This window comes from Morone saxatilis, unplaced genomic scaffold, assembly GCF_004916995.1.
Source record: "Morone saxatilis isolate NCDOM2014 unplaced genomic scaffold, NCSU_SB_2.0 Contig15, whole genome shotgun sequence".
NCBI lineage: Eukaryota > Metazoa > Chordata > Actinopteri > Moronidae > Morone > Morone saxatilis.
In genome coordinates, this window is record NW_023339707.1 from 25,223,419 (window position 1) to 25,239,682 (window position 16,264).

Below are 16,264 nucleotides of genomic sequence, written 5' to 3' on the forward strand. Positions count from 1 at the left end.
AAAAAAAATACCTAAAAAAAATGTTTTTGCAATATCTTTTGTAGAAAAGCTTCCATAAATCAATCCTGAGACTATGAGTTGTCTACAGAGCTCACTTTCTTTGTAACGTCAAAACCTTTCTTTAATTTTCAAACATGTAGTCTACAACTGACACGGACTCAAGTGATGTTGACTTGAGGTGAACAGTGAGATGCATTACCGGCCGCCCACCTTTATATGTAACCTTACATCCGCACTAAGGACCATAGTCAAGACCAGACCACGTCATGTGGAGTCCCATTTAATTGACAACATTTAAGATTGTTATAACAGTTTTGTAACATCGTCCGACTAAAAGTAGTAACTGCACTTTAGCGTACCTTAGGGTCTGTGACTGATTCTGATGTATCGTAACGAGCAGATGACAGCCACGAGTGCAGCGAGGATCCATCCTCTGAGGCCATTTGGCTCTCATGGAGAGTTTTTCCTGATGAAAGCCATGCAGACTCCAGATGAGTCCGTTCCCCACTCCCGGAGTCTTGAGGACTATCTGAGCTATATCAAGGACAGCCAGAGATTTCTACCCCTCCCAGTTCTCATAAGCATTACTGCCCCCCGCAAACATTATTGCCCGCAAAACCTGAAGGGGAAAAACATATGAATTGGAAAGTGGAATGCTAAACCAGGAAAAACTTATGAAGAGGTGGGTTAAACACGACACACACACAACCAAACACACCACATCCCAACACACGACCACATTACACCACACGCACACACCATGGCAACACACAGCTTATCTATCTACACACACATATCCTTGTGTGGGTGTTGGGCCCACTGGTACCCAAAAAAAACCCAAAAAACAAAGCAACAACATTACCACCACACACACACACACACACACACACACCCCCCCCCACACACACACACACACACACACAGAAACACAGACACACAGACACACAGACAGATCGACAGACAGGACATCCTCAGTGCGTAGAGGGGAGTGGTGTAAGGGAATGTGCGTTAATTATAGTAAATTGCAGAAGTGTTCAGACAGAATTATCTTGTTGGATAAAGCACAAAAACAACCAGTTTTTCCATCCAAAATGCTGTAACTTCATATCTGATGACTCTAAATTAAACATTTATTTAACCTTTAAAATGAAACAGACCTTCAGGAATATCTCCAGGCCTCACAGAGAGAAATGAAACCAGTATCCTTCACATTAAACGTCCCACTTCCTCCCCATAGCTGGAATACACAGACATGGTCCACCTGCACTGATCCACATCTCACCCAGCATGAGTTCAGGATCCCACTTCATTTCTGTTTAAGGGGTTATAAAAACCAAATCTCCTCAGGTCAGGGAACTGCTTATCTTTAGTAACCAGTGTGTAGGATTTACAGATTGCAACCAACTGAATACAGCTCAGCCTTCACAGTGTACAGGAGAAACTACGGTGGCCATTATATTCCATTCCTCCTAAATGTTACACTCTGGACGTTTAAGGGTTCATTTTCAGTCTGTGTAAACTCAGTGATGATGAGTTTCCTCACATAGCAGAAAACAATGCCAGGAAGCCCCCCCCCCCGAGCTGTGGGGGGCACGGTGAGTGGCAGGCACAGTATAGTGGGAGGTGGGAAACCCCGGGGCCACATTGGACCTCACTGAGGAAAGGGGCTCTTTAACCTAGACGTACACACACATCCTCATTATCACTTTATTTCAACACTCTATTAAACAGTGAGCTGCAGTTTGGCTTCACTTCAGCTCACGGTTCCCCCTTTAACACCTTTCCAGGACATTTATTGACAGTACAGGACAACCAGTGAACCTCAGTTGTATTCATTACTAGGTAAAGGAAAAGGTAAACCTGCTTTGAATGTGTCGCAGTTTATTCTACCAGCGGTCTGAGGCGTAGATCTGAGTGAATACAATCACAATCTACCATTTCCAGGATATTTGGTGTTTTTAATCAATTTCCAGGTGATGACCCTGGCATCGTTTCATAGGAAGCGATGCCACTGGGCGAACAGTTCCTGGAGAGTTGAAGCGCTTTAGGAACTGCTGAGGGTCGTGAGGTCGGCGTCGCACCGAGAGAACGCTGGAACGTTTGTGTTTGCTGCGATTCGCACTGATTAATGGGCTCTGCTCCCTGGACCTGGTGTTCCCATCGCGTCTCCGGATCGTCAGCAGTTTGTGGCTTAATGACCCCTTCAATGACACCCTCCTGGTCTCACTGCTCATCCTGTCTGATTCCTATTGTCTCAGTTCCCTCAGTTTTCTGGTGAAACGAGGAGGAACCAGTCAGCAAATTCTCTCTTCTGATTAAACAGGAAGGAACCCGTCAGCAAAAACACATCTTCTGGACAAAGTGAGACAAATAGCAGTCCCTGACCCTCAATACGTTATCTGAGGTAGTGGTTCCCAACCTGGGGGCCGGGACCCCCACTAGGGGTCGCCAAAGCGTCACAGGGGGTCCCGAGGTTTTATGGGGTGTAAGAAGACTTAAAAAAATACACACTGTAGGCCGATAGCTCAACATTTTGTTCATTTCTGTAAATAAGTTGATTTTATTTAAGCTAGACAGAAACTGTATTCATAGAGCATTCAGTCTCTGATAAACATCCAAAGAGCTGAGCTGAATGAGAAGAAACACTGAATCTGTCTGAAAAAGAAGCCTGGTAAGTCTGTATGATTGTTATAAATGATACAAACACATAATACAGACACAGAACTGTATAAATATATCAGTAAAACTCATCTCTGATCAATATTCAGAGGAAATAATCTGCTAAAAATTCATTAAAATCTCTGGTTTTACACAAACTTCCTGCAGTTATTGAGTTCACTGTTTGGGTTATTTGTTCAATTTATCAGCTGTTCTGTGCTGTGACTGTTATTATTAAATATATGAAATATCCATAAGTCACTTAGTGAGGGGTTGTCAGTTTACACAATGATAGGAAAGCGGTCTCTTCAGGAAAAGGTTTGGAACCGCTGATCTAACACTAGATTAAAACAACTATAATGACAAACACCTGTAGTTTACCTGATAATCCGACCTGTGAAAGACATTTTACTGCAGGTACAAGAGTCTATAGACCTTTCTCACAGCAGACATTTAGTTAGAAATAGTAGGGTAAACTCTGGTGTAACCAATGATACTAATTAAGGTTCTGGGATGGGTTGCACCAACTCTTTACTACTTTACTAAACCTGGTCCTGACTACTAAGTTGGTGTTTGTAGAACAGACTTTACTTCAGTAGCATCGATCAGTCGACGTACGAAAGTAACCTGATACCTAAATATGTAAATAAAACCAGGAGACAATAAATGTTAGAGAGTTATTGATGTCAGTGTGTTCTGTAAGACAACAGATGGCGCTAAAGGAAACATCTGATCACCAAAGTCAGTAGAAAACATCATCAATGCCTCCAATCTGAGATATTTCTGTCTGAACCCAGGTGGTGGCCCGACCGAGTTTACCGCCGCTGTAGTCGAGATGCTCTCTTCTTTCTTCGGTTCATCTCCAGATGAAACGTTTCCACGAATCCCTCCCCGACTCGTTCCAGACAATAACGACTCAACACTTTTCAGAAGTTCTTTGTAAAATATATTTTGGTCCAAAAGCTGATTTGCAAAAATACAACTTGTGCAATCATCGAGTAGATGAGGCATCGTACAGAGTGCTGTTCTGTATCTACGCTGCCTGGCCAGTGTCTCAGAAAGCTCTATCATCACTGTGTTAAGGCTAACTGCATAAGCTACTGAAATGTAGTGTTACTGTCGACATTGTTTTACACAGTACCCTGTTATCACTAAATCTCAAATGTCATTACAATACACAGACAACAGTTTGCTAGTTCTACTGCTAGATTCTTCTATATCTTTTCTTATCACAATGATTCACAGAGCGCACATTTGCCATTTTAATGCACAAAACACTACAGCGTGTTCACAAAGGAGTCCAGAATAATGATGGATGGGCTCATTTTCACAAGTGTTTTGATGTCGACACGTTGACGTTTTTCATAAAAAAAAAAAAAAAGGCAGGCCTGATCCTAAAAGTTGGACAAGTCACTTCATTACTGCGGGCCGAGCTCTGTGGGTGAAGGAATCGCTCCAAGGTCAGCCACCCCGCATTCCCTTTACAGGCTGTGGTAACTAAGAGATGCAGGGCTGCTAACAATGTTTACAGGCTAAATATTATGACGTGCTTTCTATTTAAATACCACACTGACAAGGCTGTTCTGTACATTTTCTTTAAAATTTAGAATAAACTTTGGTGGAAAACAGGATTTGATCCATTCAAATTGTGTTTCTTTTAACCGATTTGATTTAATTATATGCAAAGTGCAAATCCTGATAGGACAAAGCTTTGATCCCACACATTTGGCACTCTAAACATTCAAATGGCCTGCTTCAACAGATAAATATTATTAAGAGTCTAGACTCGCATTATTTTTAATACCCATCTCCATTAAAGCATTACTCTAAGATTTAAGGAATAGTTTGACATTTTGGAAAACACGCTTATTCGCTTTCTTACCGACAGTTAGATCGATGCTAATACAAAGCTACAGCCTGCAGCCAGTTACATTAGTTGGCTCTGTGTTAAAGGTTACAACCTACAAGCACCACTGACGCTCGCTGATTAACATGATCGTTAATCATTTCACAATCTGTGCAGAAACATGTTGTGCACATCCTCAGAAACCGTCTTTAGAAACCAGGCTGGCTGTTTCCCCAGTTTACAGAATCTACACTAACTAGTCTTTGTCTTTAAAAAGGTGACCATGCCTTTAATTATGCATATTTTAAACCCTAATATAATCTAAACGAGTGACTTATATAAAGGTTCACTCCTCGTACAGTCGTCATGAGCTGGGAATTTGGCTATAAAGACCAACACTGTTTATTGTGCCAGGCTGTAAACATGTTTTTAAAATGTAGGATGTATTTTAAATCCAGAATTGTTTGCATCCATGTTTACTGACACACAGTCGTCACGCAGATCTTATCACGTTACGGCCGCCTGTGGATCAACGGTGAATGGAAGGACTGTGTATGTGTTTCATAGTGCTACACACACACACACACCAAATCTTCTCATGTAACGTTTGGAAAGAAAGCAAATAAGCCCAAAATGTCAACCTTTCCTGTACGTTTAGTTCACGCCTGCAACCAGGCAAAAGATAAAATCAATCTTTGATCTCGCACTGACGTGGTCTATGAACACTGATCAACAGCAGTTTGTTTCCATGTACGCTACAACTCCAGAGTTATTCCGTTAAGAGTGCTTAATATCTAGAAGAAATGCTTCTTAAATCTTAAAAATAAATATATGCATCAGAAGTAGTACATTATATTGCTACAACGTAAGTAGTGTCGCCTCAGATCAGCACGTTTAAACGCTGATCTGTGTGTGCATACTATTTTTGGTCAAAGGTAAAGTAGACTTTTAGCTCTCAGTTGGATCAACATATGGCAGCGTTCATTAGTGCTACGCAAAGATGTTGGAGATGAAGTCACGGAACCGTTTGGCGTACTGCTCGGGGTGGACTGTGGAGATTTCAGAAGGAGAGAGAGAGAGAGGGAAGAGAGAAGAGAGGAGGGGAAGAGAGAGAGAGGAGAGAGAGGAGAAAGGAGAGAGAGAGAGAGAGAGAGAGAGAAGAGAGAGAGAGAGAGAGAGAGAGAGAGAGAGAGAGAGAGAGGAAGGAAGAAGGAGAGCAAACAAAGGTCATCAGCATCATCAGTGTGCGTTACTTTAAGACACGACATGAGAGCCTAACATCAAACGTTGGCCTCCAGCAGGTACGACTGCATGTTGACAGCAGCCCTCCACCTCCTCCCTTCCTCCCTCGTTCTACTCACCCCGTGTTTGACAGTTTTTGCTGCATGAGCGGCTTTCTTCTTCGTGTCGTACTGAGTGAGTACGTCAATCAGGCCCATGAAATAGACCTCCCTCTGCGGGGCTCCTGAGATGAAAGGCAGAGAACAATCAGGGTTATTGTATTGGCGGCGGCGGCGGGTCGCGTACAACAATCATCAAGATGAAAGCTCCCCGGTAAGAAATGAATATCAGAACTTCTAAAGCTATATCATTACTTTCTCAGATGACCGAGATATAAACACATGTACACGTGAGGAAGAGGAACAGATCCTGACTTTGGACGGGCTCAAACTAACAATCTAAAAGTATCAAGAACTTTTTCCGAAACACCGCAATTTAGCGGCGTGACGCGAGCTCTCACCTGCGCAGCTCCTGACTGCGTACACGTCCACGTATGGGTCGAACTCCCCGGGCCCCAGAGGCTTGCAGGCGGACATGTAACCGGCGATTCCCTCTGGAGAGGTGCCGTACGAGCCCGCCGTAGCGCCCACTGCCAGGCCGTTCTCCGCCTCCGGTTCTTCCTCGTTTGAAACCTCCTCGCCCTCGTCCTCTTCCCGTTCTGCTCGACCCACGTCGTGGATGCCGAGCAGCAGGCTGTAGTCCATGATCTTCAGCCTCACCAGAAACTGGAGGAAATGAGAGAGGGGTGTTTGATAAGAAGCTTTGTGAGGACATCCCTGCACTGTAGGTCCAACAGAACAAACCATTTCAGTCTACTTTATTACAATTTTCTGACATTTGATAGAACAAATCACACATTAACGTGTACTGTCAGATACTTGCCCAAAATAGACCAAATTTCCAGACTTCAGACCAATCAGAACAAATGTGGCATTTTCCCTCATTACACTGAATCTAGTCTTGGGCAAAAAATGGATTAATCATTATCAGCTGCAATTAATCTACTAATCACTTTAAAGTTTGTAATATCTAAATTTATCTCCTTCACTAGTAAATGAGTCTCACATCCGTCCGTCCTCCTCCTGCTGCCAAAATGGCATCGGAGGCATCACCGTGTGTCCTAAATGTGCCGATGCTGCCGCCGTGTGGCAGAGTTGTGCGACAGCAGCGAGGTTTACAGACACTGAACAGGTCACCTACCTCCACGTCTCTGTTCAGTTTCTCCATTAACTTCTCCTTCTGCTCCTCCGTCACATACACCTTCTGCATGTTGTTCCTGAAGTCCATGTCCTTGAAGGTCGGAAGCTCTTTTCCCTTTTTTAGGAATAAAATACACCTTCAGACGTTCGGGATCGGGAGGAAACAGCGGGTATGATGACATGAAGATATAAAACGGACAGAAGAAAAGATGCTTCTTTTACCCTTTCTTTGTCACTTGCTTCCCGAGCCACCAGAGATCCCTGCAGCAACGACAATGTGAGGAATACTGTCAACATGAACTCAATAAAGGACAGCACATGCTCACAGATGGTTATATAATTTACCAGTAGGCATCATTTTTCCCCATTCGTCATTATTCCTCCTTTTTTAATGACACAGGTTCATGATGAAGATCATAACAGGAGGTGATCAGTGTTTATAGGAAACTTGTTAGCTCGCTTTCTGCTGTTCTCACCAGTTTTCTGCAGCATCTCCGCTACAGTTTACTGCAGGTTTCCTCCAACGAAGGTTTACATAGCAGTTACACAGCGATAGATAGGATATTTGGTCATTTTAATCAATTTCCATGACAGGAAAACTAGTCTCTAAACATTTAACTCCTAACTGCACATTATACTATATCCCCACATTTCACCTTACATTATATTTTATATTCATACAATATTATGTTAATATGTTACACTGTTTGACTACATTATATGAATACAAACACTAAGTATCATTGCTTAATCATATTATATATCAGTCTGGTCCACAGTGTTTACTTACACTGTACTTTACTGCTACTAATCACACCACTACGGCACTCTTGCCTAGTTATTAGTTTAATTCCTCCTGTATAGTTTCCATTTCTATTTCTAGTCTAATTTTTATCATATATTTTATTGCGCACAAACCTCCGCGCTCCCTGCAGCAGCATGAGTGAGCGGATGTTCAGCTCAGAAACAGACTGAGCTGCAACGTGGCAGAGATGCTCATCTTTGTACATTTGCTCTTCTGGCACAAAAGTGTGAATAAATAACAATAACAACAAAAAAACATCAGTAGAAGTTCCTAATCGATGCATCCATAGCTGCTGCAACATCTGTAATTCCCTTCTGGGGATCAATAAAAGATTCTCTTAGTTAAAACCTTAGTTAATGAGCGCCATGTTTGGCAGGACTTCCACATTTCAGTGGCGAGAAGAGGGATGTGTTATTAAAGGTCATTGTAACTGTTGTGCCGTGCAGTTCCTCCTCACCTTCAGGTCGTACTTCCTGTGCACCACCAGTCTGTGGCTGAACATGTTCCTCATGACGATCAGGTAGGTCTCCTCATTGTCCACGCTCACACGGTACATACCCAGGAACTGTGGCAGCAGGGTGCTGCCGTGACACTTCACTATGTGCTGCAGAGAGGAAACAACACTTCATTTGCATGGCTGGTGACAGAAAGTGGAATATCGGCCCGGCGCGCTCTCACTGACTGCGTTCACATGCACAAAATATTCCGGTTTCTGCTAAATATTCCCACTAAAGGTGTTTACATAGCTAAAGAAAATGAAGTGTTTCAAAGTGCAGTCATGTTGCCTTTGTGGTAAAAGTGTTTCTAACAGTGCTGTTTAGACTGAACTAGTAAAATGATCTGGTAAAGAAACAATGGGACAGCTTCAGTGGATGCGTGTCCAGCTATGTAACTGTCGTCATGTACTAACACACATAAGAAAGGCAGATATTAGGTTACAATAATGTCATTGTCTGTTGCTCGATATTCTTGTTATAAAAGCAATAAAACCAACACATTGATAAGCCTGAACAAGTCAGACTTGTTCGACTATGCAAACACACCCTCCCTCTTTCATCCAACCACCTTCTTGTAAAGGTCGACACTGTGATATTTGCTCATATCCACAAAACCTGTTGATATCCAAGTCATTCATAATGTTTAAAATTCAGTGTGTTTCTCCTCCTGACCAGAAATACGGGCTTACCGTGCATCAGGATGCATCGTGTATCACATCCACAAATCCGCTGTATACATGTCCAAAGAAAGCTCCTAAAACCTGAACAATATCAGCACATCACACATTTCTTAATCAGAAAACGCTCCATTCTGAATAAGGAATATCTAAACAGAATATGCCGTTTAAATTACCTTCAAATGTGGAATAATAGTGCAAAATTATCAGTGTGCGTTTAAACATCGTCAATGTTAAACCTGCAAAATACAGTAAAAGAGTATAAGACAGTTTGAAGGTGTGCAGGTGAACATTTGGACACATTCAAAGGACACTCTGACTGTAAGGAGAACAGGCTGAGTCGGTATCCGGAGGTTACGACGTGTCAGCCGCACGCGTCACTACAGACTGGACCTCCTTCAGGTGCCGCTGGAGCGAGACAGCGCTCGCTCGCTCGTACGTGTGCGACAGCGGCCTTTTTTTTGTCGGTGGCGGTTCGATTTTTTAGGTAACCGTGGCCTGGCGCAGAGAGCCGGTTCAATCCCCCAGCTACTGTGTTTCAGAGATGATCGAGCTTGCCAGTGAAAGAGCAGCTGAGGAGGCTGAGAACAGACACGTGCTATCAGGGTGTTTGTGTGTGGTGTGTGTGTGTGTGTGTGTGTGTGGTGTGTGTGTGTGTGTGTGTGTGTGTGCTGTGTGTGTGTGTAGGCTTATTGTAAACTGTATCCGTTAAGGTAACTGTACTGTTTTGAAACTTAGATTGTGGACCTGCACAAAACCAATTCCAACTGCTAAGCCAACACCGAACCAGAGCTGGCAGACTACATCGTCACTCTCTGTTCACGTCAGCATTAACTGCCAATTATTTTCCCAATTATCCCAATCGTTGCATATTGCAAACCCTCACCTCAACCCTCCGTTCCAAGCATGTCGGAGGCACTGTTTGTAAATGTTCTGGTAGCCTTTAAGACTTTTTCCAACAGACAACGCTGCAGTATGATGAGCAGAACTTAATGACAATATTATTTCATCTATAAATCATTTTTCCATTTTAACCTTCGAAAGGATGTACTCTGTCAGTAATAGTGATATTAAATTACATACTGAACCCTCTTCGAAGTGTCATCCTTTAACAAAACACGCGCGCAGGTTTACGTAGGTGATCTGAGCAAGGAGCTTAAATACAATAGGAAATGTCCAGCACAGATTATTTCCAGGAGGTCATACAAGTTTCAGGCAAACTGACGACATTAATTTGGCCACAGCTCAAATCAAGTAGAATTTATTAAATTTTACATAAAATATATCTTCTATAAAGTTAAAGTGTTCCCTGTCAGAAAGATCGCTGCAGTCCGTTCCACTTTGAATCTGATAAACAAGCTCTTAAGTGTCAGTTCATCCGACCAACAGTCAAAAAATACATACGTTTATGTGTTTATACGTTTATACAGTATATATTATTTCCAGGATATCGTTTTAATCCAAAGTCTCTACATTTCCTGGTTTTTACAGGACCGCAGACGAACCCTGAGAAACAGTTTGAAAGGCTGGTCTCAAGACAAAATCCCTTCAACTGCCAAAAAACCCACAAAAGCTGACCCTCAACATCCTGGAAATCCATCCAAATAATTAAAAAGACCTAAAAAAGCCAAACGCACAACAAGGATAAAGCCTTTAAAAGCAAAGCTGGCCCTTTTGTTTCAGTACAGGATCCCAGTATTTTGTTCTTTTTGCACTGTGAGCTGAAAAAGATATTCCAGTATTTCCCCTGAAACCAAATGCTGACAATAAACTGACAATAAACTGCAACCTGCAAACTGTCACGATGAATGAAGGAAACTGTGCGATGCCAACGCAGGAGCTCTGATAACAATGACTTCATTCAGGGCCAAGTGAATTAAAAAACACTCTGAAACAGAGCTGCCATTTTCCCCTCATCTCCCTCCCAGTTCTATGTAGGCTGCGTAACCACAGGCTACACATTCCAGTACGAGCTCAAAGCAGCCAAAAGTTTACTCAGTGGTCTGTTTAGCCTGAAGCGAGACCCAGTTTTGAAGAACCCAAAGAGGCTTGAAGGCTGATACCGAGCCGGGCAGCGAACGAGGAATAAAAACCTGACAGAAACAAACACGTAACAGAGGTGAAAGCATGTCACCGCGCTCTTATCTCACCCACAAACGTTATCTGCTATTTACATAAAACATAGATGTGTTGATATGAGCATTTGAATATCTTTAACAAACCAACAATCCTATAACAGAGCATTTGTTGTGTCCCCTGCGCTCAGTGGGGCTGTAACGTCGGCTAACCTTGATGGCGAGAGGCACGCTTTTGTTTTGATATTCTCGTGCAGTTTAGCTCCTCCCCCCCACAGGGAGGTCAGCGGTCAGGTTCGGTTTGAGCGAGGCACCTTAGAGCCACATCAAGGACACTTCGGCAGGACAGATGTTTCCCGTCCTCGGGTTGAATGTGCAGCTATCTTCCTACTCTGCTGCGCCGCTCTGCTGCTCCCGGCAACACGTTAAATCTAAAAATAACCCTATTTGGGTCGACTTCCCCTCACCTACGAGGCAGAAAAATAAAATGATAAAAAGAGCCGGAGGAAGAGCTCATTTTAGGAACTCTGTGACAAACGCTCTCAGGAGGTTTTAAGCTACAAAAAAGGTCCAAACAAAGGTTAAAGAGAGAATATTTTGTAAGTAGGACACGCGGCGCCATAGATGTGAGGCTTCGTACAGAGTTCAGTACAGCAGACGGGAGGTGATTGATCCCGGCTCTGTGTGATGTGTCTGGAAACTGACAGGAAACCCTCTGAATGAATGAGTGAGTGAACAGAAGGCAGACGGAGGAGAGAGCATTCAGAGGAAGGTTAACAAACTACTGTGATTCACTCTCATTTTCATTTCCACCTATTTATTTAACACCATTCTGTCTGATTCAAATTCAATAAATGAATCAACAATAATAAACATATAATCTCTCAAACATGAATTCTAATTCAGGTCCTGGGTGGATGTTAAAATAACCCGTCTGGTGATCTTCTATATTTACCTCCTTGTCAAGCGTGAAAGAACAAAAACCAACAATGAATTCACAGACAGACAGGTACCTCTTTCTCTGTGTGTGTGTGTGGTGTGTGGGGGGTGTGGTGTGTGCTGTGGTTGTGTGGTGGGTGTAGGTAAGAGTGGATGTATGCTCGTGCTTCCTCATGTGGCATGAGCTCCATTGTTGTCTAAAAACTATTAAAAACACATCAGTGAGCCACAAGTTCCTTTATTACCACGAACACGCACGCTGTAGTTTATTTATACGCCGTCCTGCTGCCCCAAATACTCACCAGAGCACCAAATGTGAATTAATCAGCCGCTGAAAATAGTCCCCAACTAATGCTCCACTCAGCCAGCTGTTTGACTGAAACCAGGGTCGGGCCAACAAATATGAGCTCGAGGACGATTCACATTTTTATTATTAGATATTTTTTTAGACGAAGATTCGATTTAAACATATTTTTTGTGACTTTATGAGCCGAACCAAGTGTGCAGCTGCTATCGTTATTATGCACTTAAAGGACCAGTGAGTAGGACTTAGTGGCATCTTGCAGAGAATTTGTAGGTCAGCCGTCAGCAACCTTTATTATCAAAAGAGCGAAAAACAAATCTGTGTAAAGACACAAATCATATCTGAGCTCCAGACAGACGGCAGCGTGGTCGTGAAATACTAATTAATACGTCTACGCTCCATTAAATTCTCTATTTGCCTCCGAAATGTTTCTTTTTTTGGATTCTGAATCTATTGCTGGCCTCGCTGGGGAGACTCAGGACTCGTAGTCGCTGCTGTTGAGGTCCTGCAAAACATTGGGACTCTTTTACACATTTTTATAATCGGAGAATATGAGAATCTCTTCAGGACTACAACAACAATTATACATGAAAATGTTAAGAAATAACTGCAGAGGGGATGAAGAGCTACAGGTTACCTACAACTGGAGACACGACAGTGGCTGTGTTGTAATAACACCATTTCCCAGTGTATACATTTTACACATTGCACAAAGGCAAAAAACCTGAAGTAATTCAATGAATTAAATATATCCCTGAAGGAAACCGTATATGTGTGCAACCAATGAGTGCCAGAGACAGAATGAGGAAGTCAGAAAGCACTGACAGACACACAAACACATTTTTATTGTGTTGTGATTCGTTCCCTTTTCTTTCCCTTACCTGGTGATACTCAGACAGGATGCTGTGCATGTCTGCAACGTCCTCGCTGGAGATCTGCTTGATGACCAGCGTACGGTCGTAGGAGTTGAGGAGGAGACCTTCTCCCTGGTCGTCGACGCTCCTCATCGGGGGGCTGCGGGTCAACGAAACCTGGAGGACGAGAGTGGAAATCATTATTAAAGAGTAACTGGACCACTTTTATCAGCTGAAACTGAAGTCTGTGGGTGTGCAGTCGTGTTGCAGTGGTTCCCCGTCTGCTCCTGTACAACCAACGGCTCGACTCCGAATCGACAGCAAACATTAAATACATCAATATTTGCTTAAAGAAGCCCCTAAATGAAGATCTCATTACATTACTGGTTGTACAGCAGACATTTTGACGTGTCTAAGCTGGAAAAACACAGGTGGATCAGTTCCATTAAGAGTCCCAGTAACAGTGAACCAACGCTCACAATAACAGGACTTCCCCTAAGTGGTCTGCAGCCATTATTAATGACAAAATGTCTGCTGAACCAGTAAAGAGAAATATCTAAAAGGTGGCATCAGAAATCAATAACTGTCTTCAAAGATAAGCTCATTTATCTAGAATGTGGCCGTAACAGAACCTTAAATCATGTTTTTAAACCAGTTAATTTAAAAATTCATCTAAATTAATGTGTTAAGTTTGACATTTTCACGTCACAGAAACTTTTACAAATGTGCGTGAGTGTGCTTCTAGTGACAAAACTAGTTAGATGTGTTTCCAGCGCGGACACAGAGAGTGTCTCTTCTACAAACATCTCTTTTCATTTATCAGCCAACAAAGTGACACCAGATCCACTGAACGTTAGAAGGCCAATACCTGATAGTCCAGATCCTCAATCCCAAACCGTTCCCTTAGATTTCGGAAGACCTGAGGACAGTATTCTTTGAACTTGAAATGTCCTGGAAGGTTTTCTCTGCAGAAGGAGAAGAGTTGGGGAGGGGGGGGTGAGAAGGCTGAACATACACAGATGTTTCACACATAACATCTGTTTAACTCTGCAGTCCAACGACCCTTCAGGACTTCATCTGTTCTTTTTCTTCTTGCACAACGAGAGCCGACCGCCGCTGATTTTATCTGGTTCCTTGAAAGCATCACAGGCCGCCAAGCTGTCTAACTTATTTACATCTGAACCAATCCGGCCTCGCTGTGTAATCACGGCTCGGGTCTTACTTGTTGAAGAGATGGTTGTTGACTTTGATCTTGGTGTTTGCTTTGAAGTCGTCCGGCAGCAGCATGACAGGAACAGGCACCTGGTTGAGATCATTGATCTGAGGGAAGAAAGCGATCGAGACGATCAGCGAACGTTTATTCTCATGAGCAGAAACAGTTAGTAGATTAATGGAGTTCTTAATCTAAAGACGATCAATCTGGAACTATTCTGATAATATATTAATAACGTTTAGGTTTATTTTTTAATTGGTTCCAGATTCTCCAATATCTCATATTTTCTTTGTTCTACATCGTCGTAAACTGAACTTCCGACACGCGTTTTCACTGTTTATTTGACGTCTTATTGACTAAATGATTCGTTAATTAATTGCCAATATAATTGAAACTGAAACTAATCGTTGGTTGCTGCACGTTTAATCCCTTTATTATTGATTAGTGCCTAAGGCGGCGACGTAAAGTGTCTTGTTTTGATCAACCAACGGGCCAAAAAGGTCAGCGGACTGTCAAACGCACAAATAGGGAAACAAGAAACGAGAGTGTGGCACCTTATCGTAACCGAAGCCTACAGTGTGACGACATTAAGAGGTTTTTATATTCTCTGACAGTAGAATAACACACTATCAACCCATATAAAAGCCCCTTCACACGCCTGAGAGGAACATTAAAGGAGGTTACACTTGTTCTGCTGCATTCTTCCTCACGTCAGATTCCACGAAATGATAAAGACGTTTCACTGATTTGTTCGCCGTGGTCCTTTTAACGTATTCTGGTAGGATTATGGCATTTTAACAGCACTTTAAATCGCTTTTAACAAACGATTGTGACCCCTAACTGCTCCTGGAGCGACGCCACGTGGCCGCCCGTCTCTCCACCGTCTCTCCACTTTCAGACCTGTGTGTGTAAAACAGGAACATTATGGATTAATAGAGTAAATCTTAGCCATAATGTTCAGATCTATTCATATATTTATGTAGCTTTGTTACAGAGACAGGTGCTCCGGTGTAAATAAGTCTGTAATCTCCAAAATAATTCACAATATGATGTTTTTAATCCACTTCACGCCGCCGCGGTGCTCACAATGTTATAGCTGATCGGTGTATGTGATTAATATAAATCTATCTTATATTTTTTAGGAAAACTTGGGAGTTTGTTTTAAATCTGATGTAAAGTTCTTTTAAAACCATATTTTTGAGGACAATCTTCTTTTTATTCTGCCACAAAATATCTCTAATATAACATTTTATTCGTCACAAAGCCTGGATCCAAACAAGAAAGGACATCTGATTAAACAGTGAATTGTACATCAGTCGTCTTTGGATGTGAGACAGAAAAAAAACAAAAAAAACAGCTTTTGTGAAACGTGTAAACATCTACTAGCTGCAAACAACAACAACAACAACAACAACATTTGTAGACTTTAAAGACAACAACGCAGAGTGCAGAGGATGCTGTGAGTAAAACAGCATACAGGTGTGATATGACAGTGTGTGTTTGAGGCATCACATATAACTTAAACTGTATTTAAACACGGATAATGATCGATCAGAGTCACACAATCCGACGGGTCACAGATTTCACCGTAACACCGGGCTGCTAACACACGAGCTAGGCTAACGGGCGGCTTACCGAGTGATTAACGCCCCACATGAAGACGCTGAGGACGGGGTCGCTGGCCCGGAACACCTTCACCTTCTGCTGGACGAAGTGCTTCTTTTTTGTTTTAGTCTTGGGCGCCAGGATCACCATGGGACTGGAAACGGCCCCCGAGTTGCCGAGGGCAGCCATTGACCGCGGACTGGCTCTCCTCGTCCGGGCGGTGACACTTCTTCCTGATGGCTACCGTTGCTAAGCTAACCGAAGCTTACCGAAGCTTACCGAAGCTGACCGAAGCTTACCGAAGCTGACCG

The 16,264-nt window shown here is 42.7% G+C and overlaps 1 protein-coding gene across 1 annotated transcript; it reads right to left on the minus strand.

Annotated features, from left to right (window-relative positions):
• Positions 1-3,907: 3,907 nt before the first annotated feature.
• Positions 3,908-16,258, minus strand: pip4k2ca (phosphatidylinositol-5-phosphate 4-kinase, type II, gamma a). The gene is made up of 10 exons (XM_035656616.1): positions 15,984-16,258; positions 14,358-14,455; positions 14,004-14,100; positions 13,163-13,312; positions 8,247-8,393; positions 7,207-7,245; positions 6,986-7,099; positions 6,246-6,510; positions 5,865-5,969; positions 3,908-5,574 (listed from the first exon to the last, which is right to left on the minus strand). Exons 1-10 carry the CDS (start codon positions 16,140-16,142, stop codon positions 5,495-5,497), a joined length of 1,254 nt encoding a protein of 417 aa, XP_035512509.1. The 5' UTR covers positions 16,143-16,258; the 3' UTR covers positions 3,908-5,494.
• Positions 16,259-16,264: the final 6 nt, after the last annotated feature.

Excerpts from the sequence above, each read along its gene's own strand:
- pip4k2ca (XM_035656616.1), bottom strand. The coding sequence starts at position 16,142 with ATGGCTGCCCTCGGCAACTCGGGGGCCGTTTCCAGTCCCATGGTGATC. Across the intron at positions 13,313-14,003 it reads TTGAGGATCTGGACTATCAG|GTTTCGTTGACCCGCAGCCC; the intron begins GTATTGGCCTTC and ends CTCGTCCTCCAG. Across the intron at positions 8,394-13,162 it reads TCCTGTCTGAGTATCACCAG|CACATAGTGAAGTGTCACGG; the intron begins GTAAGGGAAAGA and ends TCCTCTCTGCAG.